A 25,769-nucleotide genomic window follows, 5' to 3' on the forward strand; every position below is an offset into this window, starting at 1 on the left:
TATACCTGATTAAGGACAGGTGTTCTTAATGCTTATGGGGTCACTTTCTCTTTTGAGCATTTAGAGGAACCAACAGAGGTGCCCTTAGCCTCCCTTCATTTTTGCATGGGGAAACTGAGGCTGGGGGCAGAGCCGTAGCTGGCCTGAGGTCACGGCTGAGCTGGTGCAGAGCCAAGGCAGGCGTGCTTTCTCGGCTGCCTGTGAGCAGTCTCCGTCTTCTCCGTCTCCTGGCAGGGGCCCGGGGCAGTGCTCTTGGCTTTGGTTTCCCCAGAAGGAGACGCCGAGACAGGAGTTTGAGTGCAAGTCTTTATTTGGGAGGCGCTGCGCCCACTGGAGGGCAGGGGGAAAACGAGGCAGGGAGGGGAGCCAGGGAAGGCGTGTCAGCGAGCCTGTCTCCACGGTTGCCGCCTGTGGCTGCGTTCACTCGGTTAAGGGCCGCTCCTGGGGGGCGAGTCCCCTGCACCCCAGGTCCAGTACTCAGAGGAGGAGCTGGCACTCGGGGGCTGGAGCTCTGTGAGTTGATCAGCAGGGGATGGAGGGCGCAGGCAGTGTCTGTCAGAGGAGGGAGAGGTGTCTGCCCCCTTCAAGGAGCAGAGGACACAGGGGACACCCTCCACCCTGCAGTGTGACGGCTCACTCTGCTGGGGACTCTCCCTCCAGCGACCCTTCCTTCCTCTCCCCGTCCCTCCCACCCAGAGAGAGTCAAGGCTTTCTGACCACTGCCCCCACCCACACGCGCTCAGGAACTCTTCTGGAGAGAGGCGCCCGTTATTACAGGCTGGTCGCCCACGTGTGAGCTCTTCCCTGAGCCTCAGAGCAGCTGGACTCCTGGCCGCCCACCCTCAGCTGCCCTTCCCGAGGCTGGCAAGTCCTCTGCCATCTGCTGCCGGAGGTGGGGATCTGCACTGGTTCCGTGTGGGCCCTGTGCGTGAACCTGAGCCACGCGTGCGCGCTTTCTGCAGTTGCCGCTATCTGCGTGCACCTCTGCAGATGGCAGAATGTGTCACGCATGCAGAGGAGGGCGTCACACGCGGCCGTTTCAAGGAGTAACACCAGGGTGAACGTCATGCCAACCCCGCCCAGGCTGAGGAATAAAAGGCCTTTCAGTTCAGTTCAGTTCAGTCGCTCAGTCGTGTCTGACTCTTTGTGACCCCATGAATCGCAGCACGCCAGGCCTCCCTGTCCATCACCGACTCCCGGAGTTCACTCAGACTCACGTCCATTGAGTCAGTGATGCCATCCAGCCATCTCATCCTCTGTCGTCCCCTTCTCCTCCTGCCCCCAATCCCTCCCAGCATCAGAGTCTTTTCCAATGAGTCAACTCTTCGCATGAGGTGGCCAAAGTACTGGAGCTTCAGCTTTAGCATCATTCCTTCCAAAGAAATCCCAGGGCTGATCTCCTTCAGAATGGACTGGTTGGATCTCCTTGCAGTCCAAGGGACTCTCAAGAGTCTTCTCCAACACCACAGTTCAAAAGCATCAATTCTTCGGCACTCGGCCTTCTTCATAGTCCAACTCTCACATCCATACATGACCACAGGAAAAACCATAGCCTTGACTAGACGGACCTCAGTCGGCAAAGTAATGTCTCTGCTTTTTAATATGCTATCTAGGTTGGTCATAACTTTCCTTCCAAGGAGTCAGCGTCTTTTAATTTCATGGCTGCAATTACCATTGCAGTGAGTTTGGAGCCCCCAAAAATAGCTTTAGCACCCTTGAAACTGTATGAGCACACCTCCCTCCCCGCTTATAGCTTATAGACTGCTTTGGATTTCTACATAAGAAATCATCCTCTTCAAACCTTCAGACTTTTATTTCTTTCTCTTGCCTTACTATACTGCAAGAGCTTTCTGTTGAATGCTGAATAAAACTAATGACCGTGGACACTCTTCTCTTGTTCTGTGCCTAGAAGGAATGGGTCCAACATTCCATCATTAAGTATAGTTTCTGATGTGGGTTTCTTGTAGATCGGCGGTTGTCAAGCTCTAGAGTTACCTGGAAGGCTTATTAAAACCCAGACTTCTCCCTGACCCCAGCCCCCAGAGTTTCAGATTCAGTGAGCCTGGATGAGGCCTGAAGGTCTCCATCTCAGACAAGTTCGCTGGCCATGCGGATGCCCTCTGAGAACCACTCTGGTAGAAATTCTCTATCGGGTTAAGGAAGTTCCTTTCTATTCTCAAAGTTTTATTTTAAATTCGTAAATGGAAGTTTTTTTCAGCTTTTTTCTAATTTATTGAGACAATTGTGTCTTTTCTTCTTTGCTCTATTAATCTACCAAACTGATTTTCTGAGATGAAGCTTGCATTCTTGGGACCCGTTTGATTTGCTCTGATGGTGTATAATCTGATCTTGCCCTCCTGTTTGCATGCAGCTGCTAGAGTTTTACTGGGAGTTTGTTTTCTTTCATGAGCCCCTGCCGTGTCTATAGGTCCCCTCTCTCGTGCTCTTCCTGTCAAGCACCGTGCTGCTGCTGCTGCTGCTGAGTCACGTCAGTCATGTCCGACTCTGTGCGACCCCAGAGACCGCAGCCCACCAGGCTCCCCTGTCCCTGGGATTCTCCAGGCAAGAACACTGGAGTGGGTTGCCATTTCCTTCTCCAGTGCATGAAAGTGAAAAGTGAAAGGGAAGTCATTCAGTCGTGTCCGACTCTGTGCGACCCCAGAGACAGCAGCCCACCAGGCTCCCCCGTCCCTGGGATTCTCCTGGCAAGAAGGCTGGAGTGGGTTGCCCTTTCCTTCTCCAATGCATGAAAGTGAAAAGTGAAAGTGAAGTCACTCAGTTGTGTCTGACTCCTAGCGACCGCATGGACTGCGGCCTACCAGCCTCCTCTCTCCATGGATTCTCCAGGCAAGAGGACTGGAGTGGGGTGCCGTCGCCTTCTCCGAAGCACAGTGCTTAGCTTGGGCTTAACCCTAAAAATACGGAAGTCATCATAGGCACTATTATGCCCTTATCACTGAGCTTACCCTGCCATGCTGGCCTTGCCTGTTGGCCTCGCCTCTCTGCTAACCTATGAGCCTCCTAAAGGGAGGGCTCACGCCTGCTCACTCACTGCTTTATCCTCAGAGCCTGCCACTGAGCTGGATAGAGAGTAGGGGTGGCTGTGCTTATTTAGAGCAGTGTGGAGTGGGTCACAGGGAGGCTCCAAAGGAGGGCACGTGTGTACACACGGCTGATTCACAGGCTGCCCTGGCGGCTCGGTGGTGAAGAACCCACGTGCTGGACAGGAGAGGAGGTTTGATCCCTGGGTCGGGAAGATCCCCTAGAGAAGGAAATGACAACCCCCTGCGGTATTCTTGCCTGGGAAACCCCATGGACCGGGGAGCCTGGTGGGCTACAGTCCACGGAGTTGTAAAGAGTCAGACTCAACTTGGCAACCAAACGACAGTGAGCTGATTCCCGTTGTTGCACAGCAGAGACTTACACAGCGCTGTAATCATAGTCCAACAAAAATGTGATAACGTGGGTTAAATAGAATAAAACGAGGGTTACATAGCCGTGCACTAAGAAACCAGCAACTATAGTAAGGCGTTCATCCTGTGGGAGGTGAGGGGGCACAGAAAGTAAGGAATAGGTTTTGGTTGGATGCTTACTGTCTGCCAGGAGCTGGCCCAGTCCTCAAACCATCCAAAAGGTCAGCGCTGTTCATAGTTTACAGATGAGGAGACAGAGGCCCGCCCCAGGCAGCCTCTCACCAGAGCTGTGAGGTGGCTGAGGACGCTGACACTGCCTCATCTTTGAAAAACGTGTGTGTGTGTCAGGAATCGTTTCACATGCCACCTGCCTTCTAGTAATGAGAAGCAGATGCCCAGCTCTGGTCCCTTCTTGCACGGGCTGCTAGGAAGCTCAGAGTCTAATTACGAGCCTCACCAAAAGTGCCAGTGTGATCCTCATGTTCTTTCCCACAGCATTTATGTCTGAGATTTTCTCCTGCTTTGACGTCTTTATTTTTCTCTACTTTTTAGTCACCTTTTTGCTGAACGTTTCCTTATTCTAAGTAGGCTGGAGTCCCTTGAGAAATGTGTCAAGGGAATAGAAAATGAAAAATAGGCAATAAGTGGCCCTCCCTGGTGGCTCAGTGGTAAAGAATCCGCCTGTCAACGCGGGAGACGCGGGTTCCAACCCTGGCCTGGGAAGATCCCACATGCCATGGGGCAACTAAGCCTGTGAGCCGCAGCTACTGAGCCTGTGCTCCGGAGCCCGGAGAGGCAACGACTGAGGCCAGCCTGCGCGCCCGAGAGCCCGTGCTCTGCAACAAGAGGACGCGCCGTGACGAGGGCCCGTGCACTGCCACTGGAGAGAGCCCTGCTCCCGGAGGAAAGGCCTGCACACAGCGACGACCCGGCACAGCCAGCACACAGAAAGGAGCTGCCTGCAGAACAGGCAGCGAGCACGCTGAGCCCGCAAGGACGCTCCTTCCTGAATGGCGCCCTGTCCACGCCCGCTCAGGTCTCTGCTCGCCCAGGCAGAGGGAACTGCCTGGGGCAGCTATCACTTCTGTGATGAAGATGTTTCAGATTGAGATAATTAACACTGAGATGCTGTTCCTCAGGATGCTGAGACTCATTGAGAGACCCAGGAAGTGTTCAAAAAAGAAACTACGGAGCTAACTTTGCTGTTGGCCTTAAACCCTTCAAAGACAGCTCACTCCAGGGAGTTACTGATTGCGCTTTCTTTGCATCTGCTGGTTCACGACACACACACACACACACACACACACACACACACAGAGCTGATGAGTGCTGATAACACTCTTGGGGTTTTCCAAGCATGCGCTCCTCTCTAGGAATTCCAAGGGTGACTCCTGCCCCTGAGATCGTATCAGCAACCACCTCAGGTCCTTGCTACCCGCCTGACAAAGTGCGGGGAAGCAAGAGATCCAGCTCTGCTGCCCAGAACTGAGGGGACGGACTTGGAGTAACAGAGTTCAGCCCCTCTTCCACTCTGAGCCTCGTGAAAACCTGCCCAATGCTGGATTCGGCTTCAGCTTGTAAGGGAGTAACCGCTGGCACATCGTGGTGGGCAAACGGGAGACGCCACCGCCTGCCCGCCAGGGAGCAGCCAGTGCTTATACCTATGGCTTTTCTCGTTTATTTTTTATGTAATTGAAGGATAATTGCTTTACACGGTTGCTTTGGTTTCTGCCATACCTGTTGTCTTAATGAAGGCTTTGCTGACCCAACTTCTTATGGTAGTTCAGCTTCCCTGCTGGCTCAGCTGGTAAAGAGTCCACCTGCAATGCAGGAGACCCGGGTTCCATTCCCGGGTCGGGAAGATCCCCTGGAGAAGGGATAGGCTACCCACCCCAGTATTCTCGGGCTTCCCTTGTGGCTCAGCTGGTAAAGAATCCGCCCACAATGCAGAAGACCTGGGTTCGATCCCTGGGTTGGGAAGGTCCTCTGGAGAAGGGAACAGCTACCCACTCCAGTATTCTGGGCTGAGAATTCCATGGACAGTCTATGGGTCACGAAGAGTCAGGCATGACTGAGAGGCTTTCACTTCACTTTCAACATCTTATGTGTCCAGCTTAACCTAAAAAACACTTATCATCAGAAAAAAAAAAATAAAGCAGGCAAGGGGCTTCCCTGGTGGTCTGGTGGTGAAGACCCACGTTCCCGATGTGGGGCCCCAGCTTAGACTCCTGTTCAGGGAGCTAGATCCCACTCGCTGCAACTAAGACCCTGCACAGCTAAATAAATAAGGTGGAAAAGCAGGCAAGAGGCTCCGAAGCAGGCGGTGCAGAAAAATCAAGGCTTCAGAGATCAACACCCCTGCCTGTTTCGCTTGCTCAGGCAGCTTACTTCAGGTCACAGCCTCCCTGTCACACAGCTGCAGCATGCTAGGCCCTCTGCCAGGCTCCTACTCAGGCCTGCTGCTCTGCTCACAGCAGTGCCGTGGTGTGGGTACCGTCACTGTGCCCGTTCTACCAGGAGGAGAGTAAAGTCCAGAGAGCTTAAGTCACCCGCTCGAGGTCTCAGACCGGCAGTGGCAGAGCTGGAGAGCACGCCCTGGCCGCCTGGCCCCAGAGCCCAGGCTCCGGATGATGCCGCGGTCCTCGTGGGCACACAGTCGGTGCTCACCAGGCATCCACGGGTCTAAACGAGGGCGGGCTGGGGAAGCAGTTCCAGCTCCTCCCCAGCTGCAGAGCTCTCCCGTGTTGGCAGATGAGGCTCAAGCGGCTTCCACGCTGGCACAGCGCTGGCTTCATGGCTGCAGGCAGGGGAGCAGGAACCATGGGGACGCGTCCCCGTGCACCTCCAGCCACCCCTGAAGCCCTCCCTGAGGCTGTTCCTCCACTTCCCTTGCCTCTTTCATCTCTTGCCAGGAAATCCCACTCTCAGGGGCCCTCGCTCAGCAGGCAGGACCCAGGACCACTGTGTGGATGGGGCTGGGGGTGGTGAGGGGCAGAGAGGAGCCTGCGGGGTGAGCCTGCACCATCTGGCCACCGGAGAGGAAGACTCGTCTGCATCCTGAAGGAAGGACACGAGTGGATTAGGGATGAGACTCGAGCTGAAGACAGATGGCAGGGCCCCAGCAGGCTCCCTCTGTGAACCAGGTTTCTCTCCTGGCCCAGCCTCCTTCTTCTCCAGCTTCAGGGTGGCTAGGAGCTGACAGGGAAGCCCTCTCCTGGTCTGTAGGGCGGACCCAGCACTGGAGGTGGTTGCCCAGTCAACGGCCACATTTCCCAGCGTCCCCTGGGCCACGCGATGCTGAGTCCTCACCCCTGGAGAGGAGGCAGGGGTGGCGTGGACCCTGGTGGTTCAGTGGCGGGTGTGATTCTGCAGCCTCTCTCTTCTCCCCCGGAGCCTCGCGGTCAGGGCCCAGAGTGGAGCTGATAGCGCCTCCGTCAGCCTGGGCCCCTGAGTGGTGGCGTGGAGCAGTCCCCCTCTGCCCCAGACATGTTATCACCATTCGGAGCCGAAGCACCTGGGACTGTTGGCCTGAGCAGGAAGGAAGCGCAGAGAGCATCAGGGCCGCCACACACGTCGTAGTCTCTTTGTTAGAGCAGCTGACCTCCCTGGACCCACGCTGCTGCTGCTGCTGCTGAGTCTCTTCAGTCGTGTCCGACTCTGTGCGACCCCAGAGACGGCAGCCCACCAGGCTCCCCCGTCCCTGGGATTTTCCAGGCAAGAGCACTGGAGCGGGCTGCCACTGCCTTCTCTGCCCTGGACCCATACTTGCTCCCAAACCACACCTGCTCCTTTTTCCTCCCTGGTATCACCCTTCTTAGCGCAGTCGGTAGAGCTGAACACCTTGTAGACACTCGTTCTAGGCAGACTCGTGGGTGCGCACCAGGGAGCAGCGCCAAGAACGGCCAGAGCCACATCGGCCGCCACAGCAAACGTGGGAAGAGCCTGAGACACGCTGGCAGGAAAGTCACTCACAGAACAGAACGCTGTACAGCAGTGAGGAGGAACGGATCGCAGTGACCGGCCGTGTCAGAGCCGTCTGGGAAGCTTCATAACACACAGATGCCTAGGCCGAGAGATTCGGTCTCGGGAGGCTTGGCTGGAGGGGTTGGTGGCCCAGGAATCTGTGGTTTTAATGACTCTTCCAGGAAATCTTGTGCAATTTGTTTAAGAACCTCTGGCCCAGCAAGAAAATTTGGATGCAGCAGGAACTGCCTGGTTATTGGAACACCATCACAGCTCAGGTGGCTGCCATGAAAGGAAGCCACGTGTGAGCTCAGTCGTGTCCAGCTCTGCGCGACCCCGCGGACTCTGAACACCCGGCTCCTCTGTCCATGGGATTCTCCAGGCAAGAGTACTGGAGTGGGTTTCCAGTTCCTTCTCCAGGGGACCTTCCAGACTCAGGGATGGAACCAACGACTCTCACGTCTCCTGCATTGGCAGGCAGGTTCTTTACCACTAGTGCCACCTGGGAGGCTCAAAAGAAGACTGGAGTGGGTTGCCGTGCCCTCCTCCACGGGATCTTCCTGACCCAGGGATTGAACCTGGGTCTCCTGCACTGCAGGGGGATTCTTTACTGCTGAGCCACCGAGAAGGCACAGAAGGAGGCCAGGGCCCCCCGAGACTGCTGGCTGCAGACGAGGGGAGGGGTACCGGGTCAGGGGAGGGGCAGAGGTGCTCAGGAGGACAGTATGGTGGGCGGGGGTTGCAGACTCTCCATCCTGGCTGCGGGGCGGCGTCATCGGGCCTCTCTTGGCAACACCCCAACCTCCAGACGGAGTCTCCAAGGGGGAGGAGGACTCTGCCAGGTTTTGAAAGGCTTCCAGGTGATTCCAATTTGAGAACCACAAGAATGTCTGGTTGAGAACCAGGTTACAGAGGTCGCCCACCCAGGCTCGAACTTGACTCCCCCACAAACGTGTCATAGCTCCGTGACCCGGGCAGGTCTCGTCATTCGCGCCTCAGTGTCCTTGTCTATAAAGAGAGACTAGTAATCGCAACTTCACGCCAGCCTGTCGGGAAGAGCAGGCAAGAAGATGTGTGTAAGCAGCCTGGCGCACGCCCAGCGCGGCCCACGCGCACCCTCACTCCGCCATAGGGGGTGGGCATGACGGTGACCTTGTAGGAAAGGACAGCTCCGTGGACTCTGTCCAGTCGTCCAGAATTCCTGTCCAGCCACCCTCGCCTGGAGCCTCAGCCATCCCGCCTGATGCTCCCGTCCTGCGGGGCTGCGGCGGAAAGGTCAGGAGACCACAGCGTTGGGCAACCTCCTGCCAGAGCCCCGCAGTTACTCTTTACTGATTCTGAACGCAGCGTGAGTCAGGCAGGCCTGGGGCCGCCCAGGTCAGTCCCTACGAGAAAGACAGGCTCCCCTCCTGTCTGGGAGGGAGCCTCCCCCGGGTCACCCTGGGGCTGCTGAGTCCAGCAGGCTGTGACCCGGGAGTTGCCAGGAAGCCTTCCCTTCCCTCCTCCCAGCTCCGACCTCTGGGTCTCCACGGGTCTCTGTCCTCTATTAGAACGCAGACATTGGGAGCGTATATACGCAGCGGTCATGTGGAGAGGGCCTGGGCGTGTTATATAACAGCCACCATTCATCAGGTGTTACATGCCGGGCACGACCAAGCACCTCATGTGACCCCACACAAGCTCGGTGGGCCAGACAGTCTCCACGCCCATTTTACGGAGGGGGAAACAGAGACTCAGAGAGGCAAAGTGTACCTCCGAGTTCAGCATCGGGCCATCCGACTCCGGGGCACGTGGCCCTTCCGCTGCGCCTGATGCTTTGTGCCGGGGCTGCGGTGTGCGGGGTGTGCGGGCGGAGTGCCTGGGCAAGCCCCGTCCTCTCTGCCCTGAGTCAGGCCCTGGCGGGGAGTGGAGAGTGGCAGGCCGCTTCAGACTGGGCGCAGCGAGGCTGCAGGAACGCGGGCCCTCCTCCTCCCGCTCCCCACCCTGCAGGGCTGCAGGCGCTCCCCTGCTCCAGGCCTCGGCACGGCCTTCCCAGCGCCCGGAAGCTGGCTCCCCGCTCACCGGCCGCTCCAGGCCACCCCTCAGTGTCAGCTCAAACAGCACCCCGTCCCGCCGAAGCAGGCTCCCCGTTATTCTCGCGCCCTCGCCGCCCCCACTTTACGGCACTCGTCACGACTGCTAGCTACTTGCGCTTCTTTTCTCGACGCCTCCCTGGATACAGACTCCTGCGGGTAGAGATCCTGTCTGGCAAACAGTAGGCGCGCGTCGAATACTTTTGGAATGAACGAACGAGGAGTTAACAGAGGTTTTGAACCAGCTTTTGCGAGGATGTAACAGCTGGCCCAGTCAAGCCCCCTTCAGGCTCCCTTGGGACCTCCGTCCTCACTCCCCAGGGTCAAGCTGACCCCGTGTTGAAGGAACCGCAGTATGGGTGGGGGAGGGGGAGGAGCTGCTCCACAGGAACTCAGGCCTCGCTCAGGTCTCCCCGGGGCTTTCCAGGGACCAAACGGTGCGCCGCAGGCAGCCGTCTGGGGTGGCAATGTGGAGGGGACCCTCGCCCCAGGCTTGATGAGGCAGCCCGCGGTGCTCTCAGGAGCCACCCAGCCTGCATCCCCTGGGCCCCGGGTCTCAGGCCCGTGTTGAGGGTCAGGACTGAATGCGAGTGCTGGAGGAAGAGTTCACAGACGGCATCTCTCTCCTGCTGACTCCACGACACCTGTCCAGAGGCCAAGCTGGATCTCGGAGGGGGCAATTGTGGTCCAGATTGTGGAGATCAGAAGGGCCAGTCTGGTTGTGGTGGCCAGAATAACCGCCCCCCAAGGGGGTCCATGTCCAAACTCCCTGAACCTATGAACACGTTTTCTTACATGGCAAAGGGGAATAAAGGCCGCAGATGGGATCAAGGCTGTGAATCAGCTGACCCAGAGATGCCGGAGGAGCCTGGCTTATCCAGCTGGGCCCGATCACAAGGGTCCCAGGAAGTGGGAGAGAGCAGAAGAGTTGGGGGGATGCGTGACGCTACAACGCAGGCTCTGGAGCTGGAGGCAGGGGCCACAAGCCCAAGGCGCACAGGAGGCCCCTGGGAGCTGGGAGACAGGAGAGGAGAGAGTCCCCGCTCGGGCTGCCCGGAGAAGCAGCGCCTTCCAGACTTCCGACCTCCAGACCTGTAAGAGTATAAACCTGCTTTAAGCCACTGAGCTGGTGGCAGTCTGTAACAGTGGTGGAGGAAACGCACGCTGGCTATACTGTTGCGGTGTGGACAGGTGAACGGCGTCTGCAGGGCCCCGGTGGGGACTGATGTTGCTTCCTCTGCCATCGAGGCCAGGCTCCTGGGCTGCAGGAGCCTGAAGCACAGGAGTCACGCTTGCGCCACGAGAAGTGTCTCAGACTTGCTGCTGGGCCCACCGCGGCCTCACGAAGAGGACCTCGTGGTCAGTCTGGGCTCATCCAGGGCGAGAAATGCCTGCTTGGGAACCCATCTGAGTTCTTCCGATTTTAGGCACTTACCATCTGGAGGCATGTACCTCCACTGAAACTCTTTCAAAAAATACAGTTTTCTCAACACTCTCATTGGTCGCAGCTTCCCTTGGAAGTGGGCTTATTCTGTCGGAATCCAGTCCTGTGAAGGGCGGTGGGAGTCTACTTCAGAGATTCTAGGTAAACAGTGGCCAGGAGGGGTGCTGGGGGGAGGCTGTGGGATCTTCACTAACCACCCGGAAACCACCCAGCCCTGGGGCTGAGTGAGCTGTTCTGAAGCTTGCCTCTGCAGAGAGAACACGGCGGTTCGCAGGGAGGGGCACAGGGAGCAACCTCCCGGGGCTCCAGAGCAAGCCCGGGGGGCCTTCACGGGGTGGCCATGGCCTCCCCGTGGACAGGAAGGAGGGTGTCCCTCAGGGCACACGCAAGCTTCCCCAAGGTCCACACCCTGGCTTCCCATTGCCACACTCACAATGCAACTTTCCGGCCACAGCCCAGACCCTCGCCCTGCCATGCTCGCTCGGTCCTGGCAGCCTGGCATTTGACCCCTGGGCTTGCATTTTCACATCGTATCACTGCAACTGGCCATGGCGACCCGCGGGATGAGTCCCGTGGCCAAGATGGAACCACCTCACCGTCTTAACCGAAGTTTGGGCTGCTCAGCCTCAAATTCCTGGAGGCCTAGGCAAGCAGATGCTTCAGCTGCAAGAAAGTTCCCTGCTCCTGCTGTCTAGAGGGAGCTGAACGAGATTCACACTGTTCGTGTTTCTGTCGATTTATTAGCCAGTGACGGAAGCACAGCTGGACCCACACAGAGCACCCACGGAACGGACATACACCTGGGGAAAGCACCCCGCCCCTTTCCCTGCCCACCTGAGCTCAGACTGGCCCATCCCCAGAGCCCTCCCATCCCAAGTGGTCTTGGTGGGTTTGGCTCCACCAGGGCCCCTCTCCTGAGGCAAAGCAGAACATGGAACGTTGACCTGGGGTCAATAGAAAGCCCAGGACTGATTCTACCAGGGGTCTCCCCTCCTGCAGAGAGGCCCAGGGTCACTAAAGCATCTCATGTCTTATGAAGGACATTCTTCACCTTGTAACCAGTCTTCCCAGTCTCCGGGAATTTCCCATATAGTTTCATCTCCAAGACACTCCAGGAGGGTTTAGAACCAAGCCAGATGATGAGATGTTTCTCAGGCTAAGTAAGGAGTCGCTAACGTTGCTTCAACATACGTCTGGAAGCACGTACTATGCTGGGCGCTGGGCAAGAGAGATTTCAACAGCTGGTCAGAGGCCTGGGAGCTGGAATGCTGGTCCCACCTCCATCTAACAGACCTCTGCTCCTTCACTGTGGGTGAGGCGCTGGGCTAAATCTCAGACCAAAGCAGGACTGTGGGTCCTTCCTTCATGAGGACACACAGGCCAAGAGGGCAGAGGAGAGGCGTGGATGTTTCTAGACTCCAGAGGGAATTAGGCTCCACATAGAGGATTTGGGGGTGGAGACGGGGGTGTTTGGAGGAGTCCCCATGGGTCACGCTGATCTGCAAGACAGACCACAACAAACGAGGTCCCTCTCGGGAAGCCAAGGGGGTCAAGTCTGAGAACCGCGTGGGCGGCAGGCAAGGCGTGAGCACTGGGAGGGAAAGGCTTCCGCGCGGGTGCTCCACCCGGAGCCCTGGGGTCTCTCGACACTGCCCGAGGGCTGTTCCGGCCTCCGTCGCCCAGGCGGACGGCCCACCCCAGGGGTAAAGGGTGGCAGGGCGGCTCAGGGCTCCATGTGCCACCACTTGAAGGAGAAGGGCTGCCGGCGCACGTTGGTGCCGCAGTGCACCTCGCCGTGCAGCATGTGGTACGGGGTGAAGTCGTCGATGAAGGTGCAGCGGAGGCCCAGCGGCTCCAGCAGGGACCGCACCTTCTCCTCCAGGCAGCAGCGGCCGTTGATGACGGGCCCGAAGGGCTTGGGGATGCCCAGGTGCTTGCCCAGCACCAGCATGTTCACCTGCAAAGGGGGCACCCAGGTCAGGGGCAGCATCAGCTCCCACCCCAGCACCTTCTCTATGCTCAGCAGGACCTGGTGCTGTCTTTGAAGCAGCCTTGCAAACAGCCACTAGCCCCTTCAGGCAGGGGGGAGGGACGCGGTCTGGCAAGAACTCTAGCCAGCTGTGCACGTGCAGAGCTCATGGTGAGAGCTTCTCCCTCTGGCAGCTGCCCTCCTCGTCAGTAGGCTGTGGCAGCTGCTGTGTCTGTGCTGTGGAATCCCGAACTCCCAGGCTACAGCCGATGGGACCAGGGTAGATGTGTACCCCGAGCTGGGCCAGATTCCCTCCTCGGGTGGCGCCGTCACCGTGGTGGGACAGCTGAGTCTCTCTCCCCGTGTCTGCACTTCTGTGTGGCCATATTAATGTCTGTCCCCAGGGACAGGGAGGCTAGGGAAGCCAAGCAGAGGAGGAGGCGGTGGGGTGGGGGAGGAGGAGGCGGTGGGGTGGGGGAGGAGGGATGAGTGGGGTAGCCGTGGAAACAGGAGCTGGTTCCAGGCCCTCCTAACGCCCTCCACAGCGGCCACCCCTGCCACGGGCCTTCGTGGGGTCCTTATGCTAAATCTTTGGCTCTGGCCGAAACCCACTTTGGTGGTCTTCCGTTTCCTACAAACACAAGAATCTGGAGCGCTGCACAAGCTTCTGGGGGCTTGGACCTTATTGCAAGGCCTTCCTGGAGATGCAGGAAGGAAAGGGAGTGATAAGAGGCTTTGCAAGTGGGGAAATCAAAGAGGGCAAACAGTCAGAAAGGGGAAGGAGGAGGAGGGATGAAGCAAGGGTGGTGTGGACAGGCTGCCCGCAAGCCTCTGCTGATGGCGGAGTCTGGTTCCTCCAAGGGATGGAGGTGGGGAGGGTTCGAGAGGGAGGGGAAAGAGGCAGGAGGGAGCTGGCTGACTGACGGCTGCACTGCTGGAAGGGTGGGCTCAGAGAGCGCCCAGGGGTTCACTGTTAGAAAGGCAGCGAGTCTCAGGCCCCTGCAGGATCAGAACCCTTGGGGTGGGGCCCCGAGGTCCCAGTGTTCCAGATGCAAGTTCAAGTTTCAGAGACACCAGGGGCAAAGCCCCCAGGCTCAATCAAAGGCCACTTCTTCCACGGAGCCCTCTTGGGTTTCTGGGCCTACCTCTCGGGCTGGAACTGGTTTCACCTCTGAAGTGGCATATACTTTATCACACAAAGTAGATCTTTGGGACAAACCCTCAGAGAGGTGAAGCGAGTTTCTCCCCGACCAGATCTGACTGGCAGCTCCTTGGGAGCAGGGAGCAGCCTGAGTCGTCTCTGCATCTCACACAGGGTATGTGGCGGGTGGGCGAGTGTCCGGGAGCCGGGAGAAAGGGCTGTCTGGCCTTCCGGTGGATGCTCCACGCACAGCCTCATGCAATCTTTCGCTCGCTGCACAAATGCCGAGTGGGTCCCCGGGAGGAGAGAAGGGCCTCCCGGATGGCCCCGGAGTGTGGGTCGGCCAGGGAGCATTTCGTGGTGACTGACAACCGGTCAAGACAACCAGTTCTGCTGGGACCGTGGGGCCTCTGAGTCTCCATGCCCCCAGCCCCGGCCCCTCAACCCCAAATACAGAGGCAGCGGGCGCTGGCCCCCGGGGGACTGAGGCTTGGCACCTGATCTGACAAAACCAGAAGCCCCGGCTGAAGGCCTCACCAAGTCTGGGAAGAAGGCCACGGCCTTCCTCCTCTCCATCTTGAAGAGCTGCGGGATGTCCACGATGTCGCGCTCCGCCAGGCCCAACTCCCGCTTCAGCACCTCCCGGTTCCAGTCGATGCAGCTCTGGGGAGGGGGAGAGGGGAGTCAGGGAGGCCTTGCGGGGGTGGCGTGCGGGGGGTGGGGAGGCCCCCCGGGGGCACGTCTCGCTGAGGACGGACAAGATGCCCAAGTGCCCACAGGTCAGCCCTCCACGCGCACCTCCTCCTTGTGCGCCTCTATCAAAATACGCCTGCTTGGGTCCCCCGCCACAGCCTCACCCCCTGGCAGGGCGCGAGCGTGGCTCAGGGTGCCCCGTCCTCCACCCGCTTCCTTCTCTAGAGCCTCACTCCTCCGGGATCTCCTCCAGTCTTACCGTTCAAAACACCAGACACCGCCAACTCCCACATTTCTACCTCCCAGCCACTATCCCACGGACAGAGGAGCCTGGCGGGCGTCAGTCCACAGGGGAGCAAAGAGCCGGACACGACTGAGTACGCACATGGGAGCCACTTTACAAAGCCCAGCGCCTTCCCTCGGCTCAGACGCGCAGGTGCAACCAGCCCCGCGCACCTCCACTTGGGTGTCTGATGGGCACATCAGATGTGAGGAGTCCAAAGACAGACTTTCATTTCTACCCACCCTCCACGCCATCCCTTCCGCATTCTTCAGCTCTGGAAATGTGTCGCGGCTCGGCCCAGATGCATTGACGTGCATGCTCTACCATACACAGCTAGCGGGAGCTTGCCTACCGCGCAGAGAGCTCAGCTAGGGGCTCTGATGACTTGGAAAGGTGGGTAAGGGGTGCGGGAGGGCAAGGGGGGGTGTTATACAACTGACTCACTTCCCCGTAAAGCAGACGCTAACGCCCCACTATAAAGCAATCAGGTTCCCGGGTGGCTCAGTGGGTAAAGAAAGGTCCGCCCCCAATACAGGCGGTGCAGGAGAGGTGGGTTCCATCCCTGGGTCGGGAAGATGCCCCGGAGGAGGGCCTGGCAGCCGCTCCAGTACTCCTGCCCGGAGAATCCCATGGACAGAGGAGCCTGGCGGGCTACAGTCCACAGGGTTGCAAAGGGTCGGACGCGACTGAGCGACTAACCACGCGCACACGCACACTCCAGTGAAAGAGAAAACCCCCGCAGTCATTCTCGGCTCCTCCGTCTGCTTCCCAAACGCGCCGATCTGACCCCGCCCCCACGCGGGTGGAGCGCCGTCCCCTGCGGCCTGGCCTCGCGGCTTCCTCCGCCGCCACGCGGTGACCACGACAAGGCCCCTCACCGCTCCCCCGTGGCAGGAGTGGAGCCGACGAGGGCCCGCTGCGAGCTCCAACCCTGCGAGCCAGCCCACGTGGGCGCCCGAGGCCCCACCCGCTGCGCAGGGCCAGTGGCTAAGCGCAGGGGCAGAAGGGCAGACCTGACTGGCTCGCGGCTCGCCCCACTTTGCTGAGCCTGACCCGGGCTGCCCGCCGTCAAGGACCCGCCCGCCCTGCCCCCTCCCACCAGCCCTGCCCCCTCCCACCAGCCCTGCCCCCTCCCACCAGCCCTGCCCCCTCCCACCAGCCCGCCCCCGCCCTACCCCCTCCCCCAGCTCGCCCTGCCCCCTCCCCCAGCTCGCCCTGCCCCCTCCCCCAGCTCGCCCTGCCCCCTCCCCCAGCTCGCCCTACCCCCCCCCAGCTCGCCCTGCCCCCCCCACTCGCTTCCTCCGTCCCTCCTGCAGGCATGGTCCCTAATTCAGCCCCTGAGAGGGTCACCCCCGTCCGGGCGTGTGCTTCTTGGAGGGCCCTGCGCTGGATGCTGTCTGCTCTTCTGGACCCATTGCCCCCTTCTTCCCTGCACTGCGTCCTGGGGGACTGACCCTTGGGAACCAGGGGTTCCTGTACCCGCAGGCTTCCCGCTGGGCTCAGCCCGCGGGGGCGGTGGCATAAGGTGGGGCGCTGCTGGGAGAGTGTACTTGGGGTCACGGCAGGTTGGCTGTGCAGCCCCAGCTCCCGTCTTACAACCTCTCTTTTTAAAAAATTTAATTAATTGGGGGCTAATAACAATATTGTGGCCATGTTTGGAGAGACCCACCCAGGCTCCAGTAACATGCTCCTCACCCAACTCCTCCAGGCCTGGGAGAGGTGAGAGCGCCCCTCTTCCTACCCTGGGGATGCAGAATAGGCCCTGCTGACTTCCTTAAACCCGCCCTGCACCTCTGTAACACCCCCTTTTCTGGACCACTCTGGTTATCCGCTTGAAGTGCCCCTGCTTCCTGCTGGGACCTACAGTCACTACCCCCGTCCCTTGCCATAACAGAAGACAGATCCTCAGCCCAGCAGCAGAGAGGTCACTCCAAAGCCTAAGTCAGATCGAGTCCTGTCCTGTGCTCAGATCCCCAGTCGCGCTCAGAGTCACAGCCAAAGCCCCAGCGCTGCCCTGTGGGGCCCTGGGCGGCCCTGTCTCTCCTCATTCCTCTGGGGCCCCCAGCTTCATCCTTAAACGCTCCAGGCCTCTTCGTTCCGCCTCAGGGCCATCATCTGTGCTGTTCCCTCTGCCTGGAATGCTTGTCCTTGCATGCACCTGGCTTGGCCCCTCATTTCTCTCGAGTGAAAGCAGGGATTTAGAGACTCTCTCTCTGGGCCTGTCACCACCCCCCCGCCCCCCCCCCCCCACCCCGAGCCGTCCTGAACCATGAGCCTCAGACCTCTGTCCACAACCCCGTCCCCAGCCATGCCTACCCCCATGCCTGGCCCGCGACCCTGGTACCTGCACAAACTTATTGTAGCCGATGAGGCTTCCGTTGGAGAGGACCTGGCTGATGGAGACGGTGTTGACCTGCTGGTTGCCTGTGAAGGAGAGGGGCAGGCTGGGAGTAGCCCAGCAGAGGCCAGGCTCACAGGTGAAAGGCTTGTGAGTCGGCAGCTCCCTGGCGTTTCCTCCTGGCCTCTGAGCAAGCCTGGGTGTGCGAGGACGGCAGGGGCGGGCTGCTGCAGCGCATGAGCATGAGGCCTTCACCCAAGCACATCAGAAGTGGTGATGCTCCTTATTGGAAATGTAGCCCCCAACCCTCACCAGGCATTGGATGGTGATCGCTCTTTTTTTTGGCTAGTGGTGGGGCGTGGAGCTGGGTCATCCACCTGCCCACCAGAACCTGCCCTGATGGACACTGCTGAACCCTGTTCCTGACCTCCAAGAGGCGACTGCAGGGCAAAGGGGCTCCCCCAGACCCATCTCTCCTGCTGGCCTGATGAAGTGCTCATGGAGACAGGCAGGACACGGGAGGTCAGAGCCAGTATCTTTTGAAGCTCACAGCTGCCATTTACTAATCTCTTACCCTGCACAGGCCCCAAGTCCAGGGCTCTACACTCAACACCTCATTTAGTCCTCACAGCAACCCCACAAGGCATGCATTTACACCCCCACTTTACAGATGAGGAAACTGAGGCTCAGAGAAGTAAAAAGATTTGCCCCATGTTTTGCAGCTGGGAAATGGTACTGGTGATTCAGACCCAAGCCAACTGCTCATGAAGGGCTGAAGCCTCGACCAAGGGCTGGACCCACCTCCCCACGTGCAGGCTCGGGTCCCCCCACCCTGGTCAGAGTAGAGACGCAGGTCCACAGCATCCCCACTGAGGCCGCTGAGCCAGCGACTTCCCCTTGCTGAGCCCCACATCCTCGGGTGTAAAGCAGATGAGTCACCCTCACAGGCCCTCCTGAGGTCAGATGGGGTCAGATGCCTGGAGCGCGCAGCCCGGGGCCTGGCACACGGTGGGGGACCACCAAGGTGTCGGGCCTCTGCAGCCGCTGCGCTGCTATCAGCTCTCTGGGGCCACCCGGTGGTTACACGTGGCCCGACAGCTGTGAATCCCCTCGCTGCTCGGCTCAGCCTCTCTCTGGGCCCTGCTCACTGCAAACCCCTGCTTCTAAAGAAGATGAAGATGGCTTTCCCTCTGCCTGGTACATGAAATTTGGATTTTAGAATTTTCCAGGTTTGATCTGAGCTCAAGGAGTCTGTTCACAGGCCCGATGAGAGAGGGGGGGATGAGGGCAATTGTATTTCTTCCATTTTACAGCTGGGGCTCCAGGCGGGTGGGAAATAGATGTGGGAAGTTGCACTTGGGAGCTTTTAAGTTCTGTGAATGCTTTTCGCTTGGAGGGAGATTTGGTCCAGGGCAGGAATGTTCCTGAGCCCAGGCTCCAAGCTCCCAATAGATGGTCCACTGATCAATCAGATTTCACTCGCAAAACACACATTACTCAGACTTTCAAGACAGCGAGGGGCTGAGCATCAAATCCCAAGTGCTAGGCCCTTTGGCGCAGAGGCCCCTGTACGACTGCACTGGTCACGCGCCCCAGAGCGGACCGCGTCTCTGCTGTGCCCACGGCCAGCCCCCATCGTCCTCCGTGGCGCTCCCTGCCAGCTCTGCCCGCGCTGTGGACAGCGGGGCCTGCTGAGCCAAGGGGTCTCAGACCTGGAGGCCAGGCCCCCTTCCAGCAGGACGTTCCTCTCTCAAGCCGTGATGTGGCAAGGGGGGGGGGCAGGAAAGCGGCGATGAGGGGCACAGCACCCACCGATAACCCCTTGGAACAGGAGGGCGCCCCCGTGGCCCCACTTCTGCTTTTCCTGGAAGAGCTTGAAACAGGCGCTGGGGCTGGCCAGGAGCATCCGGAAGCCCTGTGTGCAGAGAACAGACTCAGCTGAGCCCCGCGCCTCCGCTCGGCTCAGCCCCGGGCCCAGAGCTGTCCCTGGGTCTTCACCTTCCCATCAGTGGCAGGGACGAAGCTCAGAAACTCATCCACGTGGCCGACCGCCAGCCAGTCCACGAAGAGCTCCACGGGCGGCTGCACCTTCTGGGCGTGCAGGAAGTCCCGGACCACCTGGGTGACCCGGCGGCCCCTTGACCTGGGGCCCAAGGGGCAAAAAAAGAGTTAACTAAAGAGAATATACACAGAAACAGAAGGACGAGAGTTCAAGATTTCGGCAACGTCTGTAAAAAGCTTGCGCTGCCTTTGTAATCGGGAAAGATGATAAATAAATATATATTTAAGTCACACTCAAGGTGAGTTCTCTGAGAGGCAGACACAGGCAAGTCAATCACAGCTTACCATCCCAGTCTCCTCATCCAGGCGAATCCTCAGGACTACCCTCAGACCCCATCCTCGTGTTCTCCAAGTGGCAGATGTCACCCGCATATTCAACCCGCGGCTGGGCAGTTCTTCCTAGAGTTTAACTGACATCTCTCTCACTACAGACTCAGCTTCCCACGCATCAGCAGGGAGAGAGGGTGATCTTGTCTCACAGCCCCAGCATTTTATTTTCGTGAACTCAAACCCCCTTTTCCTCTTGCCTTCTGAAAAAGTATCGAATGGCATGGCCCAAACGTCCTCTGTCGGTGAGATCACGTGTTTGAGGACAGGTGGTCCCTTCAAAGCTTCTGGTTTCACCTGTTTCTGATCACAAGCCTGTTCTAACCACTTTGCTGAACTTGGTGGGCGGTCTTGGCCTATTCCCATGGCAAATAACACTGTTGCACGGTTCCTTGCGTCTTCCATCAGCACCCCTCTGCCGTGGTACCCCCCTTTGCGTCACTGCTGTCTCCGTTTCCACGTCCTGTACCTCCCTTTCGCTCTCAGGGAAAGATCTGATATTAGTCATTTGTATTGTAGTGTGAACAAGCCTTGATTTAAATGCAGTTTCTCCTAGGACTGTTGAGGCTTAAAACCGTTTTCTTCTATAATTATTCACTGGTATCGACATGGATTTATTTTCTGAATCAGAAGACCCAAGTCTAGCCATGACTCTGCCTCCCGTGTGACTCCCGGGCAACTCACCCTCTCTGGGCCCACTTGTGAAACGAGAGTGTTGGACTGAATGGGCTCTTGGGGCCTGCTTGCTCTGGGCGTCTCAGACCCCTTGAGAGGAGTGTGGACGACGCCTGGGGGGCAGCCCTCTGCCCCCAGCAGCACCGCGGCCTGGACTGCCATTTCATCACTGACCCTCTCTGCTTCTCTCGCAGGAGTGGGACGGCCCTCCCCCAGCCACCATCAACACCCACCCTCAGTCTCTCACCCAGGCAAGTTGCCCCCGAAGAGGATCCGCCCCAGGGGGTACTCCTTCCCGTTGGCCACCACAGGGGGGCTGACCTCCAGGTTCCCGAAGGAGTCCAGGCCGCTCACAGAGTTGTCTCGTGGTTCCCGGGTCACGTACCCGAAGTCTGGACCCTGGGTGGGGAAACAGAGTCAGGCTCAGAGTGGGCAGGCTCACCAGGAAGCACTTGAACCAACCTGCTGGGCTCTAAGCTCCTTAAAGATGGGGCGTGCATGGCCACCCATTCTTCAGATAGAAACACTGAGTCCAAGATGGACATCTGAGCTGACTGCTATTTCCTGCACGCTCAGATGCTCATGCTCCCTCCAGCCCTGCTGCCGTTTCGGAGCGTGCTATTCCCCCGGTCACGGGGATACAGGAGAGAGGGCCAGGCGGTCCCCACACCCCCGTGAGAGGTGGAGGGGGGCTGCGGCCACTCCTGTGTCCTCTGCGTGGCCTTCCCGTCAGTCTCGCCCCGGGGCGGGTATCTGGCTGCTCTAGAGGGCCCTGTTCTCGGGGCCTAAGGGGCAGGTGATGGTCCTCTGAGCCTCAGCTTTCAATCTAGGAAAAGGGACAACTCCCCAGGGCCGTCTCTTACAAGGAATTTAGACAGCCCTGAGGCCAGGAGAGCGCTCCTCACACCTTCATGCCCAGCGAGGGGTGGGAGAAGCCTCCACTCTCTATGGCACCAAGGGGACCTCCCCTTTTTTCTCAGGAGGGGTCGGTTAGGACATATGCTCTCCCTTTTTACGGAAGCAGAGTTGAGCACAATGGTTTGTTGATTTCTGTTGTAAAGCGAAGTGACTCAGTCATACATATATGTCTATGCATTCCTTTCCTTATTCTTTCCCACGGTGGGTCATCGCAGGATATTGAGGATGGCTCCCTTGCTGTACAGCAGGATCTCGTCGTTTATCCATTCTGCGTATCATAGTTTGCATTCAGTTCAGTCGCTCAGTCGTGTCCAACTCTTTGCGACCCCATGAATCGCAGCACGCCAGGCCTCCCTGTCCATCACCAACTCCTGGAGTTCACTCAGACTCACGTCCATCAAGTCCGTGATGCCATCCAGCCATCTCATCCTGGGTCGTCCCCTTCTCCTCCTGCGCCCAATCCCTCCCAGCATCAGAGTCTTTTCCAATGAGTCAACTCTTCGCATGAGGTGTCCAAAGTACTGGAGTTTCAGCTTTAGCATCATAGCCCAAACTGCCAATCCTCCCCTCCCCTCTCCACGTCCCCCTGCCAAGTCTGACCTCTGTGTCTGTGAGTCTCTTTCTTTTTTTTTTTTTTTTTTTTTACCGTGTCGCTCGCGGTTAAAAGGGCCGCAGCCGCGGGGGCAGACGACCCCAGTTATGCGCGAGCATGTCCTCTGGCGCTGCAGCCTGACCCCCGGCGCCACGCGCAGGCGCGGCGGGGGCTCAAAGGCAGCGCGTGTGAGTCTCTTTCTATTTCCTAGGTAAGTCCATTTGAAGACACCCGCTTTACTACCGGTAACAATGCCAGCTATCTACATTTGTGCTTTCTCTGTGTTGGCATGAAGAAGCTTCACAAACATCTCCGAGACCTGGGCTAGCATATTCTTACTGATGAGGAAATTGATGCTCAGAGAGGGGAGATTACTCACGCAAGGTCACACAGCACGTGGGTGACAGAGCCGGGTTGCTCTGACTCCAGAGCCTGTGTGCTTTCTCTTTTAGTTGGAGGATAACTGCTCCACAATGATGTGCTGGTCTCTGCCATACAGCGTGAAGCAGCCCTAAGTATACGCACGTCCCTTTCCTCTTGAACCTCCCTCCCATCTCCCACCCCTAAGCCTGTGTTCTTAACAGCTGCACTCTCCCGCCTCCTCTCCCCATCTGGGTTGCCAGATTTAATAAATAAACATAGAGCATGCTCAGTTCACTTTGAATTTTATAGAAACAATAAATGTATTTTTAGTATACTCCATGCAGGGGCTGACTTTATTTTTCTGGCCTCCAAAATCACTGCACATGGTGACTGCAGCCATGAAATTAAAAGATGCTTACTCCTTGGAAGGAAAGCTTTGACCAACCTAGACGGCATATTAAAAAGGAGAGACATTACTTTGCCAACTAAGTTCCGTCTAGTCAAGGCTATGGTTTTCCAGTGGTCATGTACGGATGTGAGAGTTGGACTCTGAAGAAAGCTGAGCGCCGAACAATTGATGCTTTTGAACTGTGGTGTTGGAGAAGATTCTTGAGAGTCCCTTGGACTGCAAGGAGATCCAACCAGTCCATCCTGAAGGAGATCAGCCCTGGGTGTTCATTGGAAGGACTGATGTTGAAGCTGAAACTCCAATACTTTGGCCATTTGATGTGAAGAGCTGACTCATTTGAAAAGACCCTGATGCTGGGTAAGATTGAGGGCAGGAGGAGAAGGGGATGACAGAGGATGAGATGTTTGGATGGCATCACCGACTTGATGACATGGGTTTTTGTGGACTCTGGGAGTTGGTGATGGACAGGGAGGCCTGGCGTGCTGCGATTCATGGGGTCGCAAAGAGTCGGACACGACTGAGCGACTGAACTGAACTGATGCAGAGTATGGGACATCCTTATGCTAAAACAGTTCTCACAGTTTAGCCGACATTCGCCTTAGCCCGGCTTCTCCTATATTTTACCTGGCAACCCTACTCCCATCCCTGAAAAGCATGGCTCCCAGTCTGGCCCTCGGGGCAAAGCCCCCCGGCCTGCAGGCCCAGCTGTGGCCCCAAGCACTCACCAGGATTCTTTTGTAAGGGAAGTTCTGCAGCTCGCCATTCCTGGGGGAGTCAAAGACCACCGGGAAGGTTTTGTGCGGTGCCTGGATGTAGCCCAGCTCCATCTCGTCCTGCAGACCCGGGGGGCACCAGTGGTGGACGGTCAGCAGCTTACCCTCCCCCGCCTGGCACTCAGGGCTTCGGGGAAGACTCTTCACTCTGCCTCAGGCCGGCTCTACCCTTTGAGGACTGAGGCGGGCAGAGGCCGTGATGCCCGCTGGCTGGAGGAAGGGCTGGAGGTTCGGGGGTGGGGCCCTGCTTACCTAGGGCCACAGAGCAAGGCAGGTCAGCAATGAACAAGCACATGGCCTCGGGGTGTCCCTGTGCTGGGTCACAGGGGAGTGGGGGCAGAGAGGGCTTTGGGGTGGCCTGAGTTGGACAAAGAGGCTGCTGGGCACCAGCCATCACACATGGCCTCCGTGTGCGGCCCTGGGGGACTGACGGCAAGCGGGGCGGAGGTGGCCTGAGGAGGCACAGACCCGCCTCCTTTCAAGCACGTGCCATGCCCAGGTCAGTTCTGGAGGCAAAGATAACCCAGCACTCATGGACTGTGTGTCCAGCGAGAAGCTCACCAGGATGTCCCCGGCCCTGCTCCAAGTATTTTATGAGTGCTAACTCCTGCAGACCTCACAATACGCCTATGTGGGGGCACCGTGATCATCCCACATCACAACAGAGGAAAGTGAGGAACAGCGCGGTCTAGGTATTTGCCCAAGGGCACACAGCCAGTTAACAGCAGAGCCAGGATCCAGACCGAGCCAGTTCTTGCCCTAGTGTCTCGTCCTGAAACAACTCCTGGGAGGAACTTCCAACTGAAACAAAAGCTTCTTAGCTTGGTGTTCAAGGCCTCTCACCTCAGTTCTTACCCTTTGCAGAAGCTTGCGTGCATGCTAAGTCGCTTCAGCCATGTCCAGCTCTGTGCGACCTTATGGACAGGAGCCCACCGGGCTCCTCAGGTTCTCCAGGCAGAACACTGGGGTGGGCTGCCACGCCCTCCTCCAGGGGAGCTTCCCGACCCAGAGACCGAGCTGGCGTCTCCTCTGCCCCCTGCACTGGCTGGCAGGTTCTCTACTGCTAAAGAGGTGAAGCTGCAGTCTCCTCTGCCCCCTGCACTGGCCGGCAGGTCCTCTACTGCTAAAGAGGTGGAGCTGGCGTCTCCTCTGGCCCCTGCACTGGCTGGCAGGTTCTCTACTGCTAAAGAGGTGAAGCTGCAGTCTCCTCTGCCCCCTGCACTGGCCGGCAGGTCCTCTACTGCTAAAGAGGTGGAGCTGGCGTCTCCTCTGCCCCCTGCACTGGCCGGCAGGTTCTCTACTGCTAGTGCCACCTGGGAAGCTCTCGCAGAAGCTTGATCCTGGCCAAAGAGAACAGCTGAAGCCCCTTCTCACATCTCCCACCTCTGGGCCTTTGCACAGGCTGGTCCCCTGTCAGGACCACCGTTCAGTGAGCTCCAGCACCGCCCTCACCAGCTCTGTGGCCCGAGGCATCTTGCCTCACTGAGAGTTCCTTCTTCACTGACAGGGCGTTGTCAGGAAGATGAAGTGATGCTGGGCATGGCCTGCAGGGAGTGCTTGATAAACCGCACAAGTCATTATCCATTCACCAAATCTGGTCCAGCTCAAATGCCCCTTCCAGGCAGTCCTCCACTGATCTGCTTCTCAGACAAGGGTGATTCCACCTGCCTCCAGGCCCCACTGGCACTTTGCCAGCACCCCTGCTTTGTCTTAGACAGTTGGAACAGCGACTTCCATCCCAATCACTCTCTGTACCAGGGCTTCTCAGCCTCGGCTTTCTTGATACTTGGAGCCAGCTAATTCTTTGTCGTGGGGGCTGTCCTGTGTATTGCAGGATGTTTGGCAGCATCCCTGGGGCAAAAACAACCTTCCATGGAGGATCACTGGTCCAGGCCATTGAGGGCAGGGAGTGGGCGTCCCCACCTCTGCCATCCCACACCCCCCCGCCCCAGTACCTAGCCCAGATCCTGTGGGTGAATGGATGTCATATTCAACGTCAGTGTGCCTGAGTCTCCAGAAGGTTCTGGAGAGGGGGGAGAGCTCTGGGTCTAGAATTAGAAAGAGCAGGGCCCTGGGGAGGGTGGACGCAGCCCTGGTCCTCTTGGATAGTCCCCGCAGCCCCTGCGTTGGAGCCGGCCAGCAGGCTGGGGTCACTCGAAGTGCTCACTGCCCAGGGGCTGCGGTACCTGGATCCAGCGGTCGTTGCGGTTCTCGGCCTGCGGGCAGACGGTCAGCTTGCAACCGGCCCTTCTGGCCAGCTCTGCCACCGCGTCCACGAAGCACGTGTTGTTCCTCACGCTGTGGACGAGCCCAGGGAGAATGCTCAGGACACAGG

General features: G+C 58.3%; 1 protein-coding gene and 1 non-coding gene across 2 annotated transcripts in view; both read right to left on the reverse strand.

Moving 5' to 3' along the window:
- Nucleotides 1-12,597: 12,597 nt before the first annotated feature.
- PADI3 (peptidyl arginine deiminase 3) overlaps nucleotides 12,598-25,769 on the reverse strand; it is a 29,176-nt gene continuing 16,004 nt past the window's right edge. The window contains 8 exon segments of the mRNA NM_001009791.1: nucleotides 12,598-12,849; nucleotides 14,540-14,665; nucleotides 17,323-17,402; nucleotides 19,129-19,231; nucleotides 19,315-19,459; nucleotides 20,627-20,778; nucleotides 23,387-23,494; nucleotides 25,621-25,732. Of these exon segments, the coding sequence (NP_001009791.1) occupies nucleotides 12,616-12,849; nucleotides 14,540-14,665; nucleotides 17,323-17,402; nucleotides 19,129-19,231; nucleotides 19,315-19,459; nucleotides 20,627-20,778; nucleotides 23,387-23,494; nucleotides 25,621-25,732 (1,060 nt within the window). The 3' untranslated portion in view covers nucleotides 12,598-12,615.
- Nucleotides 21,943-22,075, reverse strand: LOC114113417 (small nucleolar RNA SNORA76). The gene has a single exon (XR_003588453.1). It is a non-coding gene; the product is annotated as a small nucleolar RNA SNORA76 (small nucleolar RNA).

Source organism: Ovis aries, chromosome 2 (genome assembly GCF_016772045.2).
Source record: "Ovis aries strain OAR_USU_Benz2616 breed Rambouillet chromosome 2, ARS-UI_Ramb_v3.0, whole genome shotgun sequence".
NCBI lineage: Eukaryota > Metazoa > Chordata > Mammalia > Artiodactyla > Bovidae > Ovis > Ovis aries.